Source organism: Salminus brasiliensis, chromosome 10 (genome assembly GCF_030463535.1).
Source record: "Salminus brasiliensis chromosome 10, fSalBra1.hap2, whole genome shotgun sequence".
Lineage (NCBI taxonomy): Eukaryota > Metazoa > Chordata > Actinopteri > Characiformes > Bryconidae > Salminus > Salminus brasiliensis.
Genome location: NC_132887.1, coordinates 10,144,960 through 10,166,648, shown reverse-complemented (window position 1 = coordinate 10,166,648; position 21,689 = coordinate 10,144,960). Strand labels below are relative to the sequence as shown.

The following is a 21,689-nucleotide window of genomic DNA, read 5'->3' as shown; positions in this document are numbered from 1 at the left end:
GTATTGGGCAATGTAGGACTTGTCTGAGCTAAGATACTATATTCAGATATCACATCACTGTTGGTTCTGGAGGCTGTTGGCAGCGTCCCGCAAACAGATGTACCAGAAAATGACGCCGACCACAAAGTCGGATGAAGTCAACTCTGACTGTGTGATATATCCAGTTCAAATGAGATTATGATTGTGGCCACAAATAATGTGCTCTTAAATATCACGGAAAAGATCTTCTGGTTCTGGAGTCCAGCTGGTAGGCTTAATGTCCAAAAGTTTGTAGACACATGGCTGTATGAAAATGGTATTAATACCGAATGCATCCTCCATATTGCTGCACTAACAGCATCTATTCATCTGAAAAAGGCTTTGCGCTAAATGTTGGAAGACTGCTGTGACAAGTTGATTACATTCAGCCAGAAGAGCATCAGTGAGGTCAGGTACTGATGTTTAACTCAACCTCAAGGTACTGGATGGAGCTCCATCGCTCCAGTGCTTCCCTGCTAGCCCACTCTTGGCATTGGCCTTGGTGACCAGTTTGTAAAGAGTCAGTGTCTGGCTTCACATGTATCAGTTATCAAGTCCTTATCCTCGTAGTGTTGGGAGCATTGCTAGTGCTAGGTTTAGCTACGAACAAGTGGGTTCATTGGCGGCTTCCAAAAAAGGGTAACATCTGACAAACAAAATAAGAATAAATAAAATAAGTCAAAGAACCCATTTGCAGTACTAAAGAGATCTCTCTTTGCTTAAAGTGAAGTTGTCCAAAATGTTCATGTAGCCCAATTTCCAGGAACACAGTTAGCCTTAGCCTTAAACGTGCAATCTATGGACAATTACACTTTGCGTAAATTACTTCAGTTAATGAGTCTCAACCAAATATATTGGTTAACGCCAATATTGGCTTTTTTAAAAACCCCAGCTGAAAGATTTAGCATGAATGTTCCATGAAATTCACACTCATTCTCCACAGTTACGTAGTTTTAACAAGAATGAGCCCAGTTGTGCAACTTCTTGCACATGGGCCAAATGGTCAGATCAGTCACTGCAGCATGTTCGTTTCAGTACCACCTGGCAGAAGATGTCTCAGAGATGTGCTACAGGTATTGGTTGTACTTTGTTTGATCTCTGCTAACGTGATCGATCGCTGATTGAGTCTGATGATTGCTTTCATCTGGCCTCACTGTACTGACTGGTCCGACTTTTACATCACAGTCTATCTATCTGTTGTCTCTGCAGATATTGCTCCAGCTTTTCAGCTTGGTGATTAATTACCACATCTGGCTCTTCTTTTCATTTCTCACTCTGGGTTCTGGTGTTTGTTCTCATTGTATCGCATTTCCCCCCCTGCGCTTAATCTATCCATCTTACATCTCCGAGTCATTTATGATTTTTTTTTTTCTCTAGATAAATAGCTCTTTGGACTTTTTTCTGCCTGTCTTCTATCCTGCCCAGAGTTTAATGAATGTTTGCTGTCTAGTGTCTTCCCCAGCCAGTTGTTCAGGAACTTAGTATTCAGGCTTCTGCTCATGTAGCGGTCATGGTGCTGGCTTTAAGATGTTAGAGGATGGCCACGGCACCTTTACTGGAATTTCTTTGTGTAGTTGTGTGATAGGTGGTGTGTTGTACTGGATGCATTTGCTTTGTGAACAGATCAAATATTTAGTTCTGGAAAGTCATGTGCAGAAATTACTTTGACAGATACGTCTGCGCTCACTGTAAACAGATTAACAGCTTCACTTGAAACCAAAAGCCAACTTCCTGCTTGTATCTGTCGGCTACACACACACTTGTAATGAACACACAGTCAGTGCCGGGTGCAGTGCGTGTGCAGACGTCTGAACGGTGCCAGGTTAAAGAATTTCCAGCTTTAATATTGGGCCTGTTCTCTGAGTGTTTGTTGATACAGTGGTTATGAAGCACCTGTAATAGCTTGCTGTTTTGGATGGAGTTCCCTTGCCTGCATACCTTATCTCTCACCTCCTTCTCATCAACAGCTCTGTCAGTGCAGTTTAATAACGAAGGAGCCCACTCACTCCGGCCTACGTGCAGACTAACAGTCTTGAGCTAATTCGCTGTGGTATGCAGTACGTTTTGTTCGGTTATCGGCAGATCGTTTCTGGGCCTTTTTGTGTGTGCTCGAAAGTGGGTGGCTCGAAATCGACTTACCTTTTGATTGGGAAGTGAGGAGGTATCGATGGTATCTAAGTCAACCATTAGACGTTAGTGTGGGGACCAATGCATTTTATTTACTGCCCACTTGAGCTCACTGGTTTTTGTTGGCATTACCTTTGGCTTTGTTTTTCAGATATAGATGAATGCCAGTCTCCTGAAGTGTGCCCCCTGTCCGGCTGTACCAACACTGAAGGGTCGTACTCCTGTATGACCTGTGACCCTGGCTACAGACTCTCTTCAGACCGCCGCACATGTGAAGGTAGATAGCCATTTGCTTAACTTTTAATGGAGAACTGCACAGAGACAGCACCAGTGATTGGTAACACTTTATTCATTAAGGAACTCAAATTAGAGATTTTTTTTTTTTTTCAAGAAGCTCCTTTAGTTCTGTGAAGAATAGATATTTTTAAGAGTATGTGTAAAAAAACAGTTAAATTTTTTTAAAAGTTAAAAATTAAAAGTTAAATTGGTGAGAAACCTTTACACCCACTTCTTTAAACCTTAAAAGACTTACTCCAGCTAAAATAAACATTGTCAAAATTAAGTAGTTTATCTGTTAGGTCTAGGATCTTGATAAAACATTGAGTGGGTCCAGACCCGGATCACAGTTCGCCTATTAGTGACTTCTGTTCAATGGCATCAGCCCCTAAATGATTTATTCACTACACATTTAGCTGTATTTATTGTGCCCTTTGTTAGTGCATAATTGGAAGTCTGTTATGTCTAAATAGTTAATAGTTAATTATTTGTAACAATGCACAATACTCACTTACCACCCTGTTACGCCAATGATTAAGCATAAAGTATTACCTAAATTCACCTGTTATTACTGTGTTGGCAGCAATTTGATCAATGTGGGTTTTAGACAGTACTGTGTTTATTACTTTATGTTGGATTATTAGATTTTAGGAGTTAATAGGAGTTTATTTAGTCACTAATACATTAAAAAGTATTCCATATTCTGAAATAAGAATATTCTCTTTACTAATTAGAGACTAAAAAGCTTATTAGTGACTTTCACATATCCAACACATATACTGTCCTAATAAATAGATGAAATACATTTAATGAATCAATAATTTAATAATTGAACAAAGACCCTGTGTCCTTTTTGTGTGCTTAGCACAAAATGTTACCCAATGATCTTTTACTCTACTCTTACTATAAGTAGTTCCTAGAAAGCATATTACTTTAGTCAGTATATGACCCAAGCCCTCTTGCCTAGATTTAACATAAAAACATGTGTCTATGAATAATAGAAACTGTAAATTTAAATATGTATAAACATTAGTGTATACTATCCCTACAGATTTGTGTTCATGTCTTTCTTGCAGATGTTAATGAATGTGAGGACATGGCGGTGTGTCTGAATGGACATTGTATAAATACAGCAGGTTCCTTCCATTGTGACTGCCCCATAGGCTTTGAGCTAATGGACACCGACTGCAGAGGTACGCTTTTAGTTCTGTTTATACTGTGGCATTTGTTTATGCATTTTTAATCAATGCATTTTTGTCATATCTAAATATACAGTGTGCGCTCTATGAATATCCAGATGTTCATATCTTTGATAAATTAATACTAATTCATCTGTCCTGTTTACTTTTGGTCAGAGCTGAAGTTGTAACAGTGCAAAAAGAGAAATGGCAGTGGTAGAGGAATTGTCATCTGATTCATTTGACCTTAGATTTTCTGCAAAAATGTGTTGAGTACAACAGATCCCTAGTTTGCATGCAAAGAGCCAAAGTAAAGAGTGCTTGCAGAGAGATTGGGGCGAAGTTAAGGCCAGAACGCTCATTCAGTGTTTCTGAACGTGTACGTGGACCGCACCCTGCTTACTGAAACAACCTTAGCGTGGAGACAAGCCAAACACATCTCCACCACCAGAGTGGACCAATACACTTCATAATAGCCTTGTACTTTTTCCAAAATCACAGAATATTCAGGATACAAACGAGAGGAAATGGTATGTAGGGAGAGGAGAAGCTGAAGAAGTTTAAAAAACAATGGTTAGAGAAGGGTTTTCATAATAGAAGGAATGGGTGCAATGGAGGAGGGTGTCATGATAAATGAGAGCGGATAAAGGTAAAAGGACAGAATGGTGCTCAGTGAGAGATAACTGGAGACACAGAAAGCTGTCAGACCCACTTATTGTTCTTAATGGACCATGACAAGACTTCATCAGTCTGTATTTGCCCATTTAACTGTGGTGTATTGATTTGGGTTGGAGGCCAGTGCCTCACCCTGTACACTTGTGTGGTTGACCCTGCAACCTCTCTCAAGTCTGCTGTCGCTTCACACCATTCTCACTGTGAAAAATACCAGAAAGACCATGCTGGAAACAGCAGCTGGGATTTTACCAAGCATAACATTCACCACATCCTGACTTACTCCTGTCTAGACCATTTGTACATGAGAGGCATCGAGAAGGAGGCTGTAAGTAAACATGTCTGAAAAGCTATGCCATATGCAGTCTGAATAATGTCAGTATACAGTATGAGTGTACTTATGTCATTATGTAGTTATGTAATAAAAATAAAATATGTACAGGTATAATTAGATAACAGATATAGAGATGGTAATACCAATATATGAAAATGCATAACATATATAAAATATATCGCTGCTTTCCAATGAAATAAATATCTTTCAGTAAACCACACAGCTATTTGAGTACTAATAGCTCGCACTGATGGTGAGCTGTAGACATAGCAAATGATAACTTATAATATAATGATATATGTGTATAGTTCATCTCTATACATATTGTTTGTGTAAGATACTGTATCATGGGCTTCCCCACCTTCTCTGCATTTCAATGATACACTTAATGACTTATTATTTTGACATATAATTACTTAAAATAAAGCATTTACAACATTTTAAGGCAAATTTACACACACCTTATTTAAATTCCCAGCTTCCTTTAATATTTTAGACTGTTTTACATAAATGTACAGCACAATAAGTGCAGATAGTGATCACTGTTTTTTTGTTTCTTTTTGTATTGTGATAAATATTTTACTCTTTTTAAATTTAAATATGTGACTGTAAAAAATCCAAAAGTTGCAGTTTTTGATATGTTTGTTTTTATTATTTATGTATTTTATATTTCAGCAGTTACCAGTAAAGTAGTTTACAGAATTGTAATAAATTAAAGTTGCTACTTTAATTACAGTAATTTTAGTTACAGTAATAGCAACATGATACAATGGTTGTTTTCAACCCCATTTTGTTATGAAGTGTACAGAATAATAACTAAACACTAGAAAGCTTTCAGTTTAATATGAACGGAACTGTACAGTAGAATATGTAGATCATTCCACTGTGTGGAAACTTCCTAAATAGAGACCAGAGTCTTTTGTTTACGGCCAGAAAACTCCCCCACCTCGTTCCTGAAAGATGGCAATCTTAATATTCTTAATATTGTGCAATGCCATTCAACCTACACATAGGCACACACACACCCTTCTGGCCCCCGGCCACTGCAAATACTGAGCTCTAATTATGCTATAAATCAGACTGAGCTTATTTTCCTCGACTGTGTGTGTGTGTGTGTGTGTGTGTGTGTGTGTGTGTGTACCTCTGTCCATGCTGTCAGTGGCACTGGGTCACCAGCATGAGACGTGAGGGTGGGAATGATGTGTGTGTGTGTGTGGGGGGGGGGGGGGGGGTCCATCTGTGTGGTCATAACTGTGCATACTTATATATCTGTGTATGTAATGTCAGTGTATAAACGGTTGGTCAAAAGTTTGCGGACACTTCCTTTTTATGTGTTTTCCTATGTCTATTTGCAATAACTTAACATGCTGGCATTATTATACAGGCAGTGCCTATGAATAAAAAACAACTCCTCTAATGCAGAAACCTTTTAATGTAAATGATCTATACCCAACACTTTTATCCCCTCATTGTGATATCTGCTTTAAAACTATCAGGTGTTAAAACTCAGGATTAATAAGAAGTGAGTTGGTTCGCTCTGATCAGAACCGACATGTCTCCATTCTGTTAATTATATTACATGCTGGATGTCAGCCTAATATAACAAATTAGGAGATTTGGAAAGAACCAGATCCAGCACTTGTGTTTGTATTGATAAGGAGATGTCAACACAGGCACTGGCTGTGGATTTTCAGTGTCTTTATCAGTAAATAATTCCAACATCAGAATCAGAATCACTTTATTTCAGTGGGTATGTTACACATAAAAGAAATATGTCTTGGTAAGTGCACACATGTATTAATAATAAATACATGTAATAAACACACTTGACCTGAACTCAGACTTAAAAGGCTTAAAAGCCTTCAAACTAGGGGGCTAGGGGAAAAATAAAAGTATGCATAAGAAAGTATAGAAAAAGCACAGTGAAAGTGGGTAATATATTTTGGGGGTGTAATATTCTGGTTGAAGTGCAGGTAATGATTGCCAAAGCTCTGGGGAAAAGCTGTTAGTGTGTCTACACTCTTAAAAATAACAGTGCTACAAATGGTTATTTGGGCAATGCCATAGAACAGCTGTTTTTGGCTCCATAAAGAACTATTTTTATAAAGGAGCTGTGAGCGTGAAGAACCTGTAAAGCAAGAGTATGGAGACTTGGCATTTCTTGCCAATTTCTTGCTCCAGGGCTCCCCCTACAGTCTGGAAGTGCAATTCGCACTTTGAGCATCCACTAGAGGACATGCTTTTCTGGACATGCTTTAATATGAAGTTGGTCGCCCTTTCACAGCTCTAACAGCAGGTTTGACTGAGTTGCCTAAACGCTTCCACTTTTCAATAATACCACTCACAGCTGATGTAGGAATATTTAGGAGGAAAGAAATTTCACCAACTGCCAGCAACCGGATGGATTCTGTACTAGGATTTGGACTTGATTTTATGCAATGGGACTGAATGAAACACCCAAATTCAGTGATTAAGAAATGTGTCCCAATACTTTTGTCCACATAGTGTATGTTCTCAGTTTTTAGCAAACGTGCCATTCATTTCCAGTGTTTTGCTTTTATTCTTCAAACCAGAGCATAAAGCCTTGGGTTAAACCACTTTTTTGTGTGTTTCTAAAGTCAGTTTAAGACAGACAAACACCACTATCTAGAGAAGACTGTACATCAAACTATAAAGGCAGCAAAGAGCATGTTTTATATAGTGATAAAAAAAACAGCGCACACTCCTTTGGCCTACACAGACATGCATGCATCGTAACTCCTCTGGATGACAGAGTGAAATTAGTTAGGGGACATTGCCAGAGTCTTTAAACAGACCACCGACAAGATGCTAGGTTTGATAGAGTTTATTGAAAAGTGAAAGTACCAAGGGAATCTCACAGAGCAATACCAGCTCATTTATCATGCTCTGATTATCAGCTTTTGGAAGCTATGTTATACAACTTGGTATTTGGACGTTCTGTATAACCTCAGATATAGGAGTATCTTTGTGTTTATGATTATTTTAGAATTTCTGGCTGCGTCTCTTTTCCACTCATTCCACGTGCTGCACACACACAGATCTATCTTACATGCAGGGCTCTCAGCTGTTCTCATTATCAGGTCTTGGAACCAGTAAAGGGAGTTCTTTATGTAATGTGCTCCACTGGTTGTACTTCGCTGCCTTCACTTATGACTAAGTTAAGTGGCTTGTAAGTTATGTGGTAATGTAACAATTATCCCCCAATCCTTATTTAATCAAGCATGTAGCCGTCATTATAAATTTTTTACTAGTTGACTTCAGGAATGTTCCCAGCCTGTGAGCTCAGGGTATTATTATATTTTTTTCCTTTTTTTCTGTTGCATACTTGGAGAGTGCAGTAACTTGGGCACTGTACTGTTGAAATGCACCACCGGCTGTGCTTTATTTGGACGCGAGTCAAACATGAAAAGTACTTACAGTCTAATCTGTAGATTATATCATTTCACAATTAGTTCATCCATTGAGATTTTAAATGAGCTGTAAATGCTGTAATCACCGAGCTTTGTACCATATTCAGTTCATAAGCTCCATAAATTATATTAGAGTTTATTTCAGTTGTGAAAGATAAGGTTTTCTAAATATGTGATTTATATCAAATCAAATCACATTTATTTGTATAGCACTTTTTATAACTGATGTTATCGTAGAGCAGCTTTGCAGAAATCTAGTAATAAGACAAAAGATCAACAAAACATAAAACATAAAGACCCCCGGTAAACAAGACCCCCGGTGGTAGGAAAAACTCCCTCAGAGCTGGCGGGAGAAACCATGGGAGAAACCCACCCTTCTTTGGTCAGAAGTACTTATATAAATTATTGATAAATAATTATGATGATTAATGATTGTTATAGTAATAATTATAGTAGCAAATAGCTAAAAGTTCAGCAAACTTCAGTGTTGTTGTTAATGGAGGACCAGTAAGGCATGTGACTAGCTGAAGTGTGGGCAACTGATCTGAAGTGGGTAGCAGGAGAGCCTTCTATCAGGTCAGTCTTCTATTAGTGTCAGGCCGGACAGGTGGGCAGTCATTAACTGTGAAAAAGGCACAAAGAGTTATGGAGTACAGAGAATGTCAACATTATCAAAGTGTGGCAGATCTGACTATAACAGTCTAATTAAAAGGAGAGAGCCAGAAGGTAACACAGACACAGGAGCCTCCATCATCCACAAAACTGAGTGATTACGTGCAAGCAGTTTCTAACTTCTATCTTATAGTCTTATTTTCTTTATTTTAATATTTTCTTTTAACTGAAGTGGCTTAGTGCAACATCCAGGATTCAGACCTTTCCTCCAGTTACTACTTTTTAAAGTGATGTGTATATATATATATATATATATATATATATATATATATATATATATTACTGTATATATATATATATATATATATATATTATAAAATTACAATATTTAACAATATTTTACCCATTCACACACAGATTTGTCTACCCCAACCAACCCAAATACAGACAAGACTCATACTTGGGGCATACATGGTGATTTTTCACCATTCTAAAAACAAATGCATTCAGTCAGATGAGACAGTTCAGATATGACAGTATGTCTTCCATCAGAAACCCTATAACCAAGTCTTTATGCTGGGCATCATTTAATAACTCAACATGATGATCTGAGGCAAATGTGTGATGATTCAAGCAAGGATTCAATCTTGATGCCAATTGGTGGGATGTAAACTTTCATGATGTGTTAGCTGCATTAGCCTCAGAGCTCCAGTGCAGACGTAAAAGTCACCAAACATGTCTTGCCTTGTGCAAAGTACAAACAGAAGAGAATGAAATACTAATAGCGACTGGGAGCACAGTTTAGTACACTGGAAGGCTTTTTTACAGACTAGTAGTTGAGGATGGAGTAGTTCCTGAACTCAGGAAGCATGTGTGTGCTTTGTTAGCTGCTTTGTAGCACAATGGCTTCGTAAAGATGATGGGTTCAGAACTCCCTTTGGGAAGCACAGCACCGCTGTAAATGAAGCCATCTGTATTAATCCAATCAAATTACTGTAATGTTAGTATAAACACTGGATGACCACCACAGGTGGGTTCATCAGGTTCAGGAAAGAAGTTCTCCCTTCATAGTCTCACCTTTATCTTCCTTTCCCTACTACCCCTGCTTCTGTGTCTTTGTATTAGATGTGGACGAGTGTGCTGTAGAAGGGATGTGCTCTAATGGACAGTGTCTGAACACTGATGGCTCCTACCAGTGTCTGTGTGAGTCAGGCTACAGGTTCTCTACCGACTCAAAGGAGTGTGAGGGTAAGTTTGTGTGTGTTACTGTTTACAGCGACATTACTTCACTGCTGTACTAAAATCATGCATTTTTACTCCATTTGAAAACGTCAGCTCCTCTTCACATAATGTAAAATAGAGCCTTTCATAACAGAGAATGTGTTGTCCTATAAAGCCTTTATGTTATATTTTGTGTGTGTGTGTGTGTAGATCTGGATGAATGTAAGGAGTACAGTGGAGTGTGTGGGACATGGAATTGTGAGAACACACTGGGATCATACCGCTGCTTCATGGGCTGCCAATCAGGCTTCTACGGGGAAGACAACAAAGACTGTGGTGAGTTCCCAGTTAACAAAACACCTACTTGAGAATCCTTCAGAAGTGTCCTGACAAATGAATAGACTTAAAGTAACTCTACACTTTTAAAATAAAAGGTGCTTCAAATGTGTTTTTGAGCAGTGCCATAGAGGAACCACTTTTGGTTCCATAAAGAACCTTAGAAGCAACGACTTATGGTGTTACAGGCATCAGTGTTTGTAATAGAGAATAGACAGTGTGAGGGTGAAGAACCTTTTAGAGGTCTACAGTACCATCACTTGATGTAAAAGTTCTTCACACTTGCACATTTTATCTATTAAAAACATGATTTTTTTTATTAAACCAATATTAGTTCTTCTATGGCATCACTCAAAGAATCATTTATGGCATCTTTATTTTTTAAGTGTATCTTAAAAACATGAAATTTACCCTACATCTGAGATTTTCAACCCTGTTTCTTTTCTTGCTCACAACACACCGATCTGACTAATATCTTAGCTGCCTAAAAAGCCCATCCTGAGATGAAGTGGGTGTGTTACAGCAGGGAAAGCACCAAATTATCCAGGGCAGGGGAACTCCAGTACCAGGATTCGGGATTGCGTTTACATTACATTATGATGACAGGCGAATGTTGGCAAACTGCATATTCCATATAATGCAAAGGAGCTGCATCTGAAGATTTCCACCACTACCCGCAGACAGTAGACCACAGACCTCGGTCAGCAGAACGTTCTGTGAAATGTTCAATATCCACTTTTGCCATGAGCCATAAAACTGGAGTAAATCAGACATTGGTTTTGTCAGGAACACAGGGAATGCATGTTGTTGAGTATACTGATAGTAATAGTATAAGCTATATTATTGTAATGCAGCCGTAACAGTGAATTCATCAACAGGAGTTACTGTTATTAGAGACACGTCATGTAAAGTAGGACCAAAGTTAGCCTTAGGGTTGTGGTCATGGCCTTTTTCTCAGTGGCTGCTGACTGTACAGAGTGTAAAGCCTCGTAGCCCATCCACATCTCTAAGCACTCCTTCACCTCCACAGTGATATGCTCTTTGTACACTGTCTCAGTTACCCCACCCTGCCTTCCTGGTGATGACACTGATATGATTCTGGCACAGACACACACTCCCGCTGAGCTCAAGTGTATCAAGCGGCATCAGGTGTGCTCGCTCCTCTCTTGCTGGACTGAGGGGGAAATGGCTCTATGCACAGACAGCTCTTTGTCATTCGAAACGACTCTCTGACGATCACCTAGAGGCTAATATCGCAGCCCGGGCTGGGCGTAGGAGGTAGACAGACACGGTGTAACATGAGTACACTTGTTCTCTGCTCTGTGTGAGGACGATCCTCAGGCAGAAGCTTGCGTTCTTTCTGTCAGTGCTGTGAGGAGCCCTGTCTGCAGATTTTCCAAAAACACTCGCCCTGGAGCTTTAACAGAGCCTCACAACACTCAGGAACCTCTGCACTGGTCTCACACTTAGTCATTCACCTTTGTTACATTTTGTACTTCTCCTCCAGGCCTGTCAGGGAACACAGTGTTGTTTTCCTCTAGTTTTGCAGCGTTGTGTAGTTATGCTCTTCATTACATATCGTTTATGAACTTTCAGGATGAATGGCTCCTAAAACGCAATCCAATCTACTTTGAAATTGTGATTAAATATAACCACAAATAGCAGAGGTGTCCGATCTCATCCACAAAAGCAATTCAAAACAAGTCAGAGCCTATCCTGGAATCCTGGAACAACTTTTGTGGATAATTCTGGACATCTCTGATCTAAGGTTAACCTCTTAAACCCTAAGTTAATGATTCAGTTACTAATCTGGAAGTAAAAACTATGGTATAGCTCTTCAGCTATGATTTTTTGGAGTCCCACAGGGTTCTATTTTAGGGCTTATGAAACTCATGTAAACTCTGACAGTAATTAATTATGGTTTTATACATGGTTTACAGGGTTGAAGGGGTTAAAGTGTGTCAGGTCCTGTGAGAAGAACTCAATGGGATCATGATGACAAATATCAGAGCATTTTTATAATTATTGAAGTCAAAGATTTTTTTATATATCAGAACATATTTCCAAGGATGGAGTGAAATTGTAGGTAGGTTTCACATAATTCACATTCTGTCTCCAAACAGAATGGAGGGGCTTTAGAAAGTATTATTTTACTGCACAGCACACAGTTTACACTGATGTGTCTTTATTGAAGGAAAGGTCTGAAAATGCATTGCTGGAGAAAACTATAAGAACCTCTAGGATAATGACAAATTGATAAAGCTAGGTGGGGCCAGGTTTCCCACTATACCAACCAATTGTTATGAGGTTTGGTGACTAAAACCCAATGCTTTCTAAACTTCATAATGTTACTTCAAATTCTTGCGTTATTCAACATGTTGTTGGCTTTAAGTCATGGTGTTAAGCAACTAAAACACTGGAGCTTGATGTCACCACACTGTTGGTTTTGACATTATAGTCCATTGTCCAACATCTTTCTGACATTAAACTGATCTCCAGTACCTGCTGGGATTAGTTCACAATCAGACAGATTGTTTGAAAAAGGGACAAACCGAGCAGCACTGCTACGTTCCCTATGCTTGGCTATCATTGCTAGAGACATTGCTAAGGACATGGTTTAGAATCCTCAAACAAGATAAAAAAACCCTAAGGTTAAGAATCTACAGCCATCATGTGCACTTAGTATGTCTGACAGTCGACGGATAAGCAAGAGTTGTCTTTTTGAGGTGAAGTGTGCACAGCATTGTGTTTGTAGATGCTGGGGGACCAATGATTTCCTAGGTGTAGCAGTATTTTACAGTTACCAAGGCCAGGTCCTGACCTCAGTGCCATCAAAAAATCTGTGGTATTAACTGCAGAAGGTCATTAAACCAAGATAACAGTGTACATGACTTTTATTTATACATTGTATATATTTTATTTTATATATACATTGTATAAAATTATACATAACATTAGTTTTGTGTTACTAAATGAGCCAAGATATATTCCAACTGCTGTGTAAGACTGATCAGCAACTACATGTGTTTAGTTGCGGTTCTTGCCAATAAAGGAAGTGCCATTCCTTACTAAAATTACCTGGACTTTTTAAGCTTTAGTAAAGATGTGGGACCCTAAAATGTGCTTTCTGGTGGTCTGTATTTTTATGGCTAGGGTGAAAGTCTGATGACATTTAGGGAGACATTCAAGTGAAAATTCAGATAAATCCAAAGAACTTAAAAACAGTTTGCAACACCTGTATTGTAAGGTTGCAAATAATAGCATGTTGATTTTTCTGTTACTGTACACGTTTGCTGTATTAATCAAAGGATTTCAAGCCTCATCAAAAAAAGTGCAGTGCTGTAATCTGGGAGCGAACCCAAGCTTTAAACATTTAACAGCGCAGAAGACGTGGTGTGTTCTGAAAATAAATAAGCATGTAACATTTTCCTAATGTTTTGAAGCCTTTCCCTTTGGTTTGACCTTAAGATTGGATTCTCTTTCAGTCAGTGGATGTCAAAGGTTTTGAGACACTTCATTAACTTTGAACAAACTGTGACTTTGCTCTCGCCTGGTTTCTCCCAAGGCGTTGCTTCCTGTAAAGGCCAAGTCTTGTCTCAGTGTTTGAGAGTTTCCAAATAGGCAGCACTGGAGAATAAAGGGGGTGAATATTGAATTATGACTTTAGAATGATGAGTTTTATTAGCTCTCAGCTGGAGAGTTGGAGGGCTGTTGAAATACACTCAACACGCCATTGATTTCAGCACTCGTACCAATCCCTGTGCGTTCGCTGCATTTAGTTGGGAGTCGTGACAGCTGGGCCTTGATCGATGACCAAGCCTTTTCCGGATATGTCTCTCCCTAGACTTGTACCACTTTTTGGTGGGATTTTGTAATGGTTCATCAGTCATTTTCGACAGTCCGTACCATGAGCACTGAAAGTCAACTCTGCTAGATAAGCATCAGTATAAACGTTGGAATTGTGCTTCATCACAATTGGGTGTTTGGGGTTGTGAGAGAGTTTGGTATTGGCAGACTACTCTCACCTTGGCCAACCTCTCAGAGGAACTCTAAATATCATCTCAGAGGTTCACCCATAGGCCATATCACTTTCAGACTGAGCTTCTGAAGCCCAGTCTTTCAACATAGACCTCTAGGCAAAGCTCACTTATTCCACCTAATGTTGAAAATGGCAGTAAAGGTGTTTCCAGCGCCCCCATGAAAAGCAGTGGAGTGGAGGACTCAGGGAATTACTCAGGGAACGTTTTCATCCACTTGAAAGTATTTATGATGAGGTTGTGGTCGGACTGAGTAATTTGACTGTTTCTTCAATAAATTGGAAGGGTGTAGATCAGTTTTCTCTCCGGTCTCTAGAGCCGATGAAGGTTGTCTTTGGCTCTGCTTGACCAACGATCAGAAGGCCTCTGGGTGTATGTGCTTTAATGTGTGTGCACAGTGGTCAGCACAATAAAATATATAATGGATCTAACTCAAACTGTGAACTATATCCCTCCTCCACACCCTTTCGAACACTGTATGGTGTAATTCTGAGGAAACGGAGGTTCATGAGGGTTGAAAGTAATTGAAAACCTTGGCAAGTCAAAGCTTTTCATATTTCATATCCTTTCATTTGATTTTGCAGCTTGTTAGCACATTAGCTCCTCTGTGGATTTCAGAATGATGTGCCTAATTGGTAAGCACATTGAGTCCGTTGGGTATTTAAGTATTGTTTTCTTCATTTAAAACCACATTAGCTCCTTCGTGTATTTAAACAGTGCTCTAAATTGAGTCGTGTGTGTATTTACTCAACCTTATTTCCACTTTTCTGTAGCGCTGTACAGTTTACATTGCCTACAGCATGCATTAGGTAGTGGTCAGCATAATAACATGGAAAAAGGATTTCACTTCCCACCTAATTTCCAGTCACAGTGATTATAATGGAGTCATGACGTGTCAGCCATGGTCTGCTCTTGGTGAGACCTTGGTGAGTTCCTGTTCTCTGACAGTCATAATTGCACATTGGTTTTAGAGTTCCTCACATCAGTAGAGGAGTCAGTCGATGCACGCTTGGCACCGATTTCTCTCCTTCCGCAATGATATGTGATAGTCCGGTGCTATCATGTAGCTTACAGGCGGGGAAGTCCTGCCTTTTTTCATCCTTCTGAAAAGAGAAAGAGCAAAAATTCAAATCTCTGATTGTTTGATGTAGCGGCTGAACTCTCCTGATACCTTCTCTTGGGGTTTTACGGCTGGCCTGACCACTTGGAGTGTTGTTCAAAAGCCCACTTAAGCTTCTGACACCAGAGGAAATATTTTACAGAAAGATGTTATAGGGTAAAGTTTCCCCTCAACCTACCCTGAGGATTCGTCGACTAGACTGCGGGTTTATTATGGCACTGTAATGCGCGTACATGTGTGTTAAGAGTGAGAGAGTATCTACTCATTTGGACAGCATATCTGCACATGTGTGTGTAAGTGTGTGCGTCTGTTTCAGCAGATTTCTAAAGACAGTGCCGTATCATATTCACACTCTACTGCAAGCTTATTAAGGCTGGAGTAGTTTTGGCGCTGATGTAGTATTCCCTGACCACTCACTGTCTGATTGCTTTCCAGCCGTTTGGCCCCTCTCCCATTCGTTCACCCGCAGGCTAGAGCTGCTCGGTGGGAGTCCGCCTCGACTGACTGCCCAAGCTTTTCAGGAAGCATTCACTCCAGGCCCTTTACCTAAGCCTATTTTTTTTCTAATCAAAAACATTCAGCTGGTGTTTAATGATAATTCTCACACACCATTTGTTCCAGACATTAGGCGTTTGTGGGCTAGAGTGTATTGCTTTCATACGGCATGTCGAACAGCAGTAGCTTCCTGCTTTCTGTACGTGATTACCAAGTACTGATGAATGTACTTTTTGCATACAACCATCAAGAAAGCACTAGGTGGATTTTTTTGCCAATTTGTGCTTTGCTTAGTTTGATCACATTGTAAACACCATCATCTTTTCAATAAGTAACATGACTAATGGAAGCTAGGGGTTTTATTAGCTTTTATATCACAGAGCAGTCATTTGGTGCCAGAGGTATAAAATGTACTCCTGTCTCTTTGACTTGGTTTATTGTTTGCCAAACCATAAGATTTGGGGGGTTTGCTAATCAAGACACTGGGATTGGAGTGCTGCTAATCCAGACATCAGCTTTGCTGTATCTCTAATCAACTCATTGATTTTGAAGTGTTTCTAATCAAGCCACCAATTTTGGTTCTGATAATGAAGGTTTTGAGGTTTTTTTTAATTGAGCCCTTGATTGTAGGGCATTGCTAATCCAGCCACTGTCTTAAGCTTAACGATTACTTTAACCAGTGTTTTATCTTCTACGCTACAGAACAGTCAATATGACCAATGTGTAAATAGTACTCTTAAGTTTGTTTGTTTTTTTACCCAATTATAGGAATTTTCTCCTGACTTTCTGTATCATATCATGGACTTGTCTCACCCATTAGCCAAGTCCTTAATCCAAATGTAGTATCCAAGAACTGTCAAGCCATTTGTTTTGACGTGTTGTTAATCGAGCCATTGGCTTTGGATGGTTTTATCAGTCGTAAGGTTAACATTGACCAGTGATTCATGTTATATACCACAGAGCAATTGTTGGTGACTGAGGTGTAAAAAGCACTCAGTGTGTTTGTTTTTTTAGCCAATTATAATCAGGCTTTCCTGTCCGCCTGTCTCATGTCCTCGACTTGTATCAGGATTTGCCAAGGCATAATCCAAATTATGTATTCAAGACAAAAATTGCTAACAAATGTCTGCAGCATTGAAGCAGAAAGGTTTAGTGCCAGTATTCCAGAGTATTCATGATGAATTAACACAGAGCATGGGCTATTCCCTTTGAATTCATGCACCATGGCTTTGATTCATGGTTGTGCTGTTATGTGTTGAGTCAGGTTGCCAGCTTTGTGGTTACCCTTTATTTTGACTCTAAGGAAAAAGCGACTCGACCCCACTGGTATGAGGGAAATGGATCAGATTTTGCTTATTAACTGCTGTGAGTTACCATGTTATCTTGTGTTATGTAACATTATCTTCTTCAATCCAATTGTTTTTGGGTTCTGACAATTGGCTTGAGTGAACACAAATGACATCCAACTCACAACAAACAAAGGAACTAAAAAAGGCCAGTATTCTTCAGGATTCTTCATATTCAGTCTTAGCCAAACCTTAGCAAAACAGTCAAGATGTAGATGACAAGACAAAACTGATCTTCGTGAGATTAATTGCTGCCTCTGGACCTCGTTTTTGAGAAAGCGTCCATCCGGCGCTAATGAAAAATGAACCGACGCCTTGTATTGTTCCAGAACAAGCCTGTAGTGATTGATATGGAGATCAGCTTGGGGTTGGAGCATTTCTCAAAGAACTTTTTTCCTTGCCAGACATGAGACATTCAACTCATTTTTCTCCTTATAAAACACTGGTTAAGCGGCCTAAGAGAAAGCTGAAGGCCTCACGCAGTTACATAATCTGACCTCCCAGGTCTGTTAAGTGAGCAGCGAGTCAGTCCACAGCACCCACGTTCCAGCCTGAAGCTTTCCAGATGCATGTACGCAGTTGTACACTCTGTACATCTGAGGAGCCAATAAGAATGAGAGAATCACCTTTTATCCAGTTTATGGGGCACAGGTCTCCGGTTCGTCCAGTCCCAAACCTTGTTTGAATAAAATAATGGTGCAACGTGATGAAAAGTGAATGACAACAGCGGCGCAGCATTCAAAAATGTTTGGCTAATCTGGAAACAGTAACAACAAACTGGATTTTATATTCACATAGGGAATCATATTGATGTGAGGGTTGGGGCAAAGAGTGTTACTGGTGTTGATTTAGGACAGCACTCAATAACACAAGAGGCACCTCTCCAATAATTGAAAGCCCTGCTTAAGAAACAGTCATGTTGGTCAATCAGCATGGACCAGCTTGCCTAGCTTGGTCAGGACCAAAGTGGCAAGCCACCTTTATCTAACTAGCCATCCAATTTGACAATCAGCTTGATCAAATTTGTCATACTGTTAGGACAGCTAGTCCATCAACCAGCTTTTCAACCACCTTGACCATCAAAGACCTGCTTAGACCTTCCAAAAGCAGGTCTTGACCTGGATTTGTCAGCCGGAAACTTATGTTAAATCATGACATTAAATCAGCTGCTTACCTGCACCACTTCACTTTATCCACACAAGCCTACAGTGAAACTATGAATGATTCCTCAAATCTTTTCCATTTGTGTACATGTACATGTGCATTTGTGTAATATGTAATATTGTTTTCTGCATAATTGCTTTCCTTTCTAGATATTGATGAGTGTGAGGATGAGACCATCTGTGGCAAGCATGGCTACTGTGAGAACACAGATGGGTCTTACCGCTGTCAGTGTGACAGAGGATACACCAACCCCCCTGAAGGCCAAGGCTGCATTGGTATGGAGAAAAGCAGTATATTCCTTATCTAAATGTGCACACACTCACCAACCACTTTATTATAAACCTCTTCAGCGTAGTTTGTGCTATTTATGCTCTAGACCCTAATGAATGGCACTGACGCTACCATACCACTACCATGTCAGTATTACTGGTATCCTGAGAATGGTCCACCATTCTTCGCCTGTATCATGTACTTGACCTGGCTCCCAATCTCAATGGCAGGAAGAATTAAGCCATTGGTTTTGGTCAAAGGTGGTCCCATGGTCAGAAACTGACCAATAGTCAATGAGGTAAGAGAGAGTTTGTGAAAAAAATAAAGGTTCAGAAGTTCCTCCACAGTTTCATACTCTCTCAAGGATCTTATACTTTTAACAGTGAAGGCTATAGACTGACATGGTACATCTGTATAGTGTACCTATAAGACAGGTGGAGCTTAGAAATTGGGTAAAAGGCAGAGGTTTCATGTGTGACAAACCATCCATACATTTTTCTAGATAAATGACTTGATATTTATGTGTGTCTGTGTGTGTGTGTGTGTGTGTGTACAGATGTAAATGAGTGTGAGACGAGTAGTGACCTGTGTGGTGAGGCACTCTGTGAGAATGCAGAGGGAAGCTTCCTTTGCATCTGCCCCAATGAGAATGAGGAATTCGACCCTGTTACTAGCCAGTGCAGCCCCCGCCATGCTGAGTTACCAGGTAAGAAAACTCACCAATAGACCTACAGTCATGGCAAAAAATTAGGACACCCCATGAAAATCATTGTCTTTTTTAACATATGTAAACATCTGGACATTTCATCTCCATTTGAACAATATTGTATGACGGGGGTAACATGACTAAACACATACAACTAAAAAGTTGCAACACCCCACATTTATTACTACTTAAAATGTGTGAAACTAGTGGCACGCTACCACTTTTCCGTGTCCAATACTCATACTGCAGCCTTAAGTATCTGCCGATACAAATATCAATCTGATACCCCTCTTTTAACCCTTAGACCCCCAGGACAATTTTTTTTTTACTTTTTGATAGTTTGACATAACTTCATTCATCTAAAGATTTTCAAGACAGATTTTCAGAAGATTCTAGGCTATTATATATGTCCGAATCTGAAATGGAAATATTAATAGAATGGAGATATTTGTACGAATATGACCCTGTTTTGGTTATAAACTTACTACATGCCTGCAGTTGGAGTTGCTGCTTGTAAAGACTATTAAAACTATGGTTAGATAGGGTAGCTATTGCTGTGTGTCTGGCTGTAAGTTACACTAATTGTTGTTGAGTTATTAAGCCTAGAATATTGGCATGTAGGCTTGGACCAAGCATTTACATGATAGTTTAGGGCAAATGTTTTTTGTTTGCATAGTTCAGTTCAATGGATTTTATTACTTCTTTTTATCCAATTCAGTGAGTTTGGCCAATATTGGATCAATACCCATACTGAGTATCGCATCGACGCACCTCAAAAAAGTAGCATAAGGCGCACTGAATCAGCTGAAGATGATTAGAACCTGGTTAGGATGAATTTTAGAGTTTAAAGAATTTAAAGAGTTTTGGAGTTGGGTTTGCTTTTTGAGTGTTATCACCATGGCCAGATCCAAATAGCACTTTCAGGCCTTCAGAAAGAAGGTTGTAGATACATTTACATTTACATTTATGGCATTTAGCAAATGCTCTTATCCAGAGCGACTTACAAATGTGCTTTGCTATTTACCCAAGAAAAAAGTTAGAATAGACTAATAGTTCAAAGATACATTTAAGCTTTAGACATTACTAATCACAAGTCAATAAGGTGACCATAGTACTCTGCTATACAGATCTAGAGTCTAGGAAGATCAAAACAGTTAGAAATCAGTCATTTAATAGAGTGTCCTAGTTTCTCATGTGACTGTACATATATGTACATAACCTTGTTAGTACCATGTATAACTTAAGTGGCCTAAATGGCTCTACTTGTGCACCAGATGAATGGACACACTTTGTAATGAATGGATTCCCTGTGTTTCCGAAACTCTAATTGTGCAAAAAAGCATCCAGGCTATCTTTTACACTGACTTAATATTCCAGCTTACGAATGTAAGTGACAAACAGCCCGCTAAAGCCAAGTTTCAGTCAGGTTAATTCTGTTTCAAGACAAACAGGGATTTGGTATAGCAGTTGGCAGCGCATGTGTGGAAACATTTTTGCAACCTTGAACACAAACGGATCACTGACATGCACTGTGACTTGGAAGAATTATAGTAACCTTAGCTCAAGATATAAAGTTGGCCTGTCCTTGTGGTGTCACTTTTTCGTATTTCCAAATATAAGTATATTTGCATGATAGCTTTAAAAAACCAAGCTATGCTGTAAGTCCCTTGTACATTCTGGTATGTCAACCTTTGTGCCATGAGTAAATCAACATTATTGGAGAAATATGGATTGCTGACCCTACTTGAGATTTTCACTAACTCTTTTGTTTAGATATGAATGGCAAGAGTCCATGGAACAATAATCAGGTTGTGTCAGGCTGTGCTGGAAATATGCGATAAACATTACAGCATTGTGTGATCAATGATTCCACCTTGCTGTGACTAAGCTGGTCTCCTGAAGCCTACAGGAGAGCTTCAGGTTTACGTTTCAGCTGTAGATTTTGGTCTGAGACCTGGATTAGTGACGGTTCAGCCTGGTTCAGCACTCCAATTGTGAAATGTAGTCAATTATTGGACTTACTGTTAAAATTGGACAAAAATATGGACAAAAGCCAGGCTTTAAGACTGACACTGCTGCTATGCCACAGTTGCAAGAAAAAGGATATGAAATCTTTGCAATTACCGGAATTCTGCTTTGATTATTAGTGTTTTGACCGTTATCCAAGTCTCACAATTATAGACTAACACAATCTAACTAAACTAAGAACAGCAGTGGTTTCCTCCGTGGTATCTTTCCATGAAAAGTTTGTCTTAAGTGTTTGGGTTCTTTCTCACCTCTTTCAGAATTGCCGGTTGTGCTTTTGGAGTGATCTGAACAGAATGCCGTCTTCTGAAAGTTGCATGG

The 21,689-nt window shown here is 39.4% G+C and overlaps 1 protein-coding gene across 1 annotated transcript in view; it reads left to right on the top strand.

Moving 5' to 3' along the window:
• LOC140564075 (latent-transforming growth factor beta-binding protein 2-like) overlaps positions 1 to 21,689 on the top strand; it is a 154,840-nt gene that overhangs the window by 121,191 nt on the left and 11,960 nt on the right. Inside the window, exons 30-35 of the mRNA XM_072689151.1 lie at positions 2,297 to 2,422; positions 3,498 to 3,614; positions 9,774 to 9,896; positions 10,080 to 10,205; positions 18,517 to 18,642; positions 19,194 to 19,343. Coding sequence (XP_072545252.1) covers positions 2,297 to 2,422; positions 3,498 to 3,614; positions 9,774 to 9,896; positions 10,080 to 10,205; positions 18,517 to 18,642; positions 19,194 to 19,343 — 768 coding nt within the window. The remainder of the gene's footprint in view (positions 1 to 2,296; positions 2,423 to 3,497; positions 3,615 to 9,773; positions 9,897 to 10,079; positions 10,206 to 18,516; positions 18,643 to 19,193; positions 19,344 to 21,689) is intronic.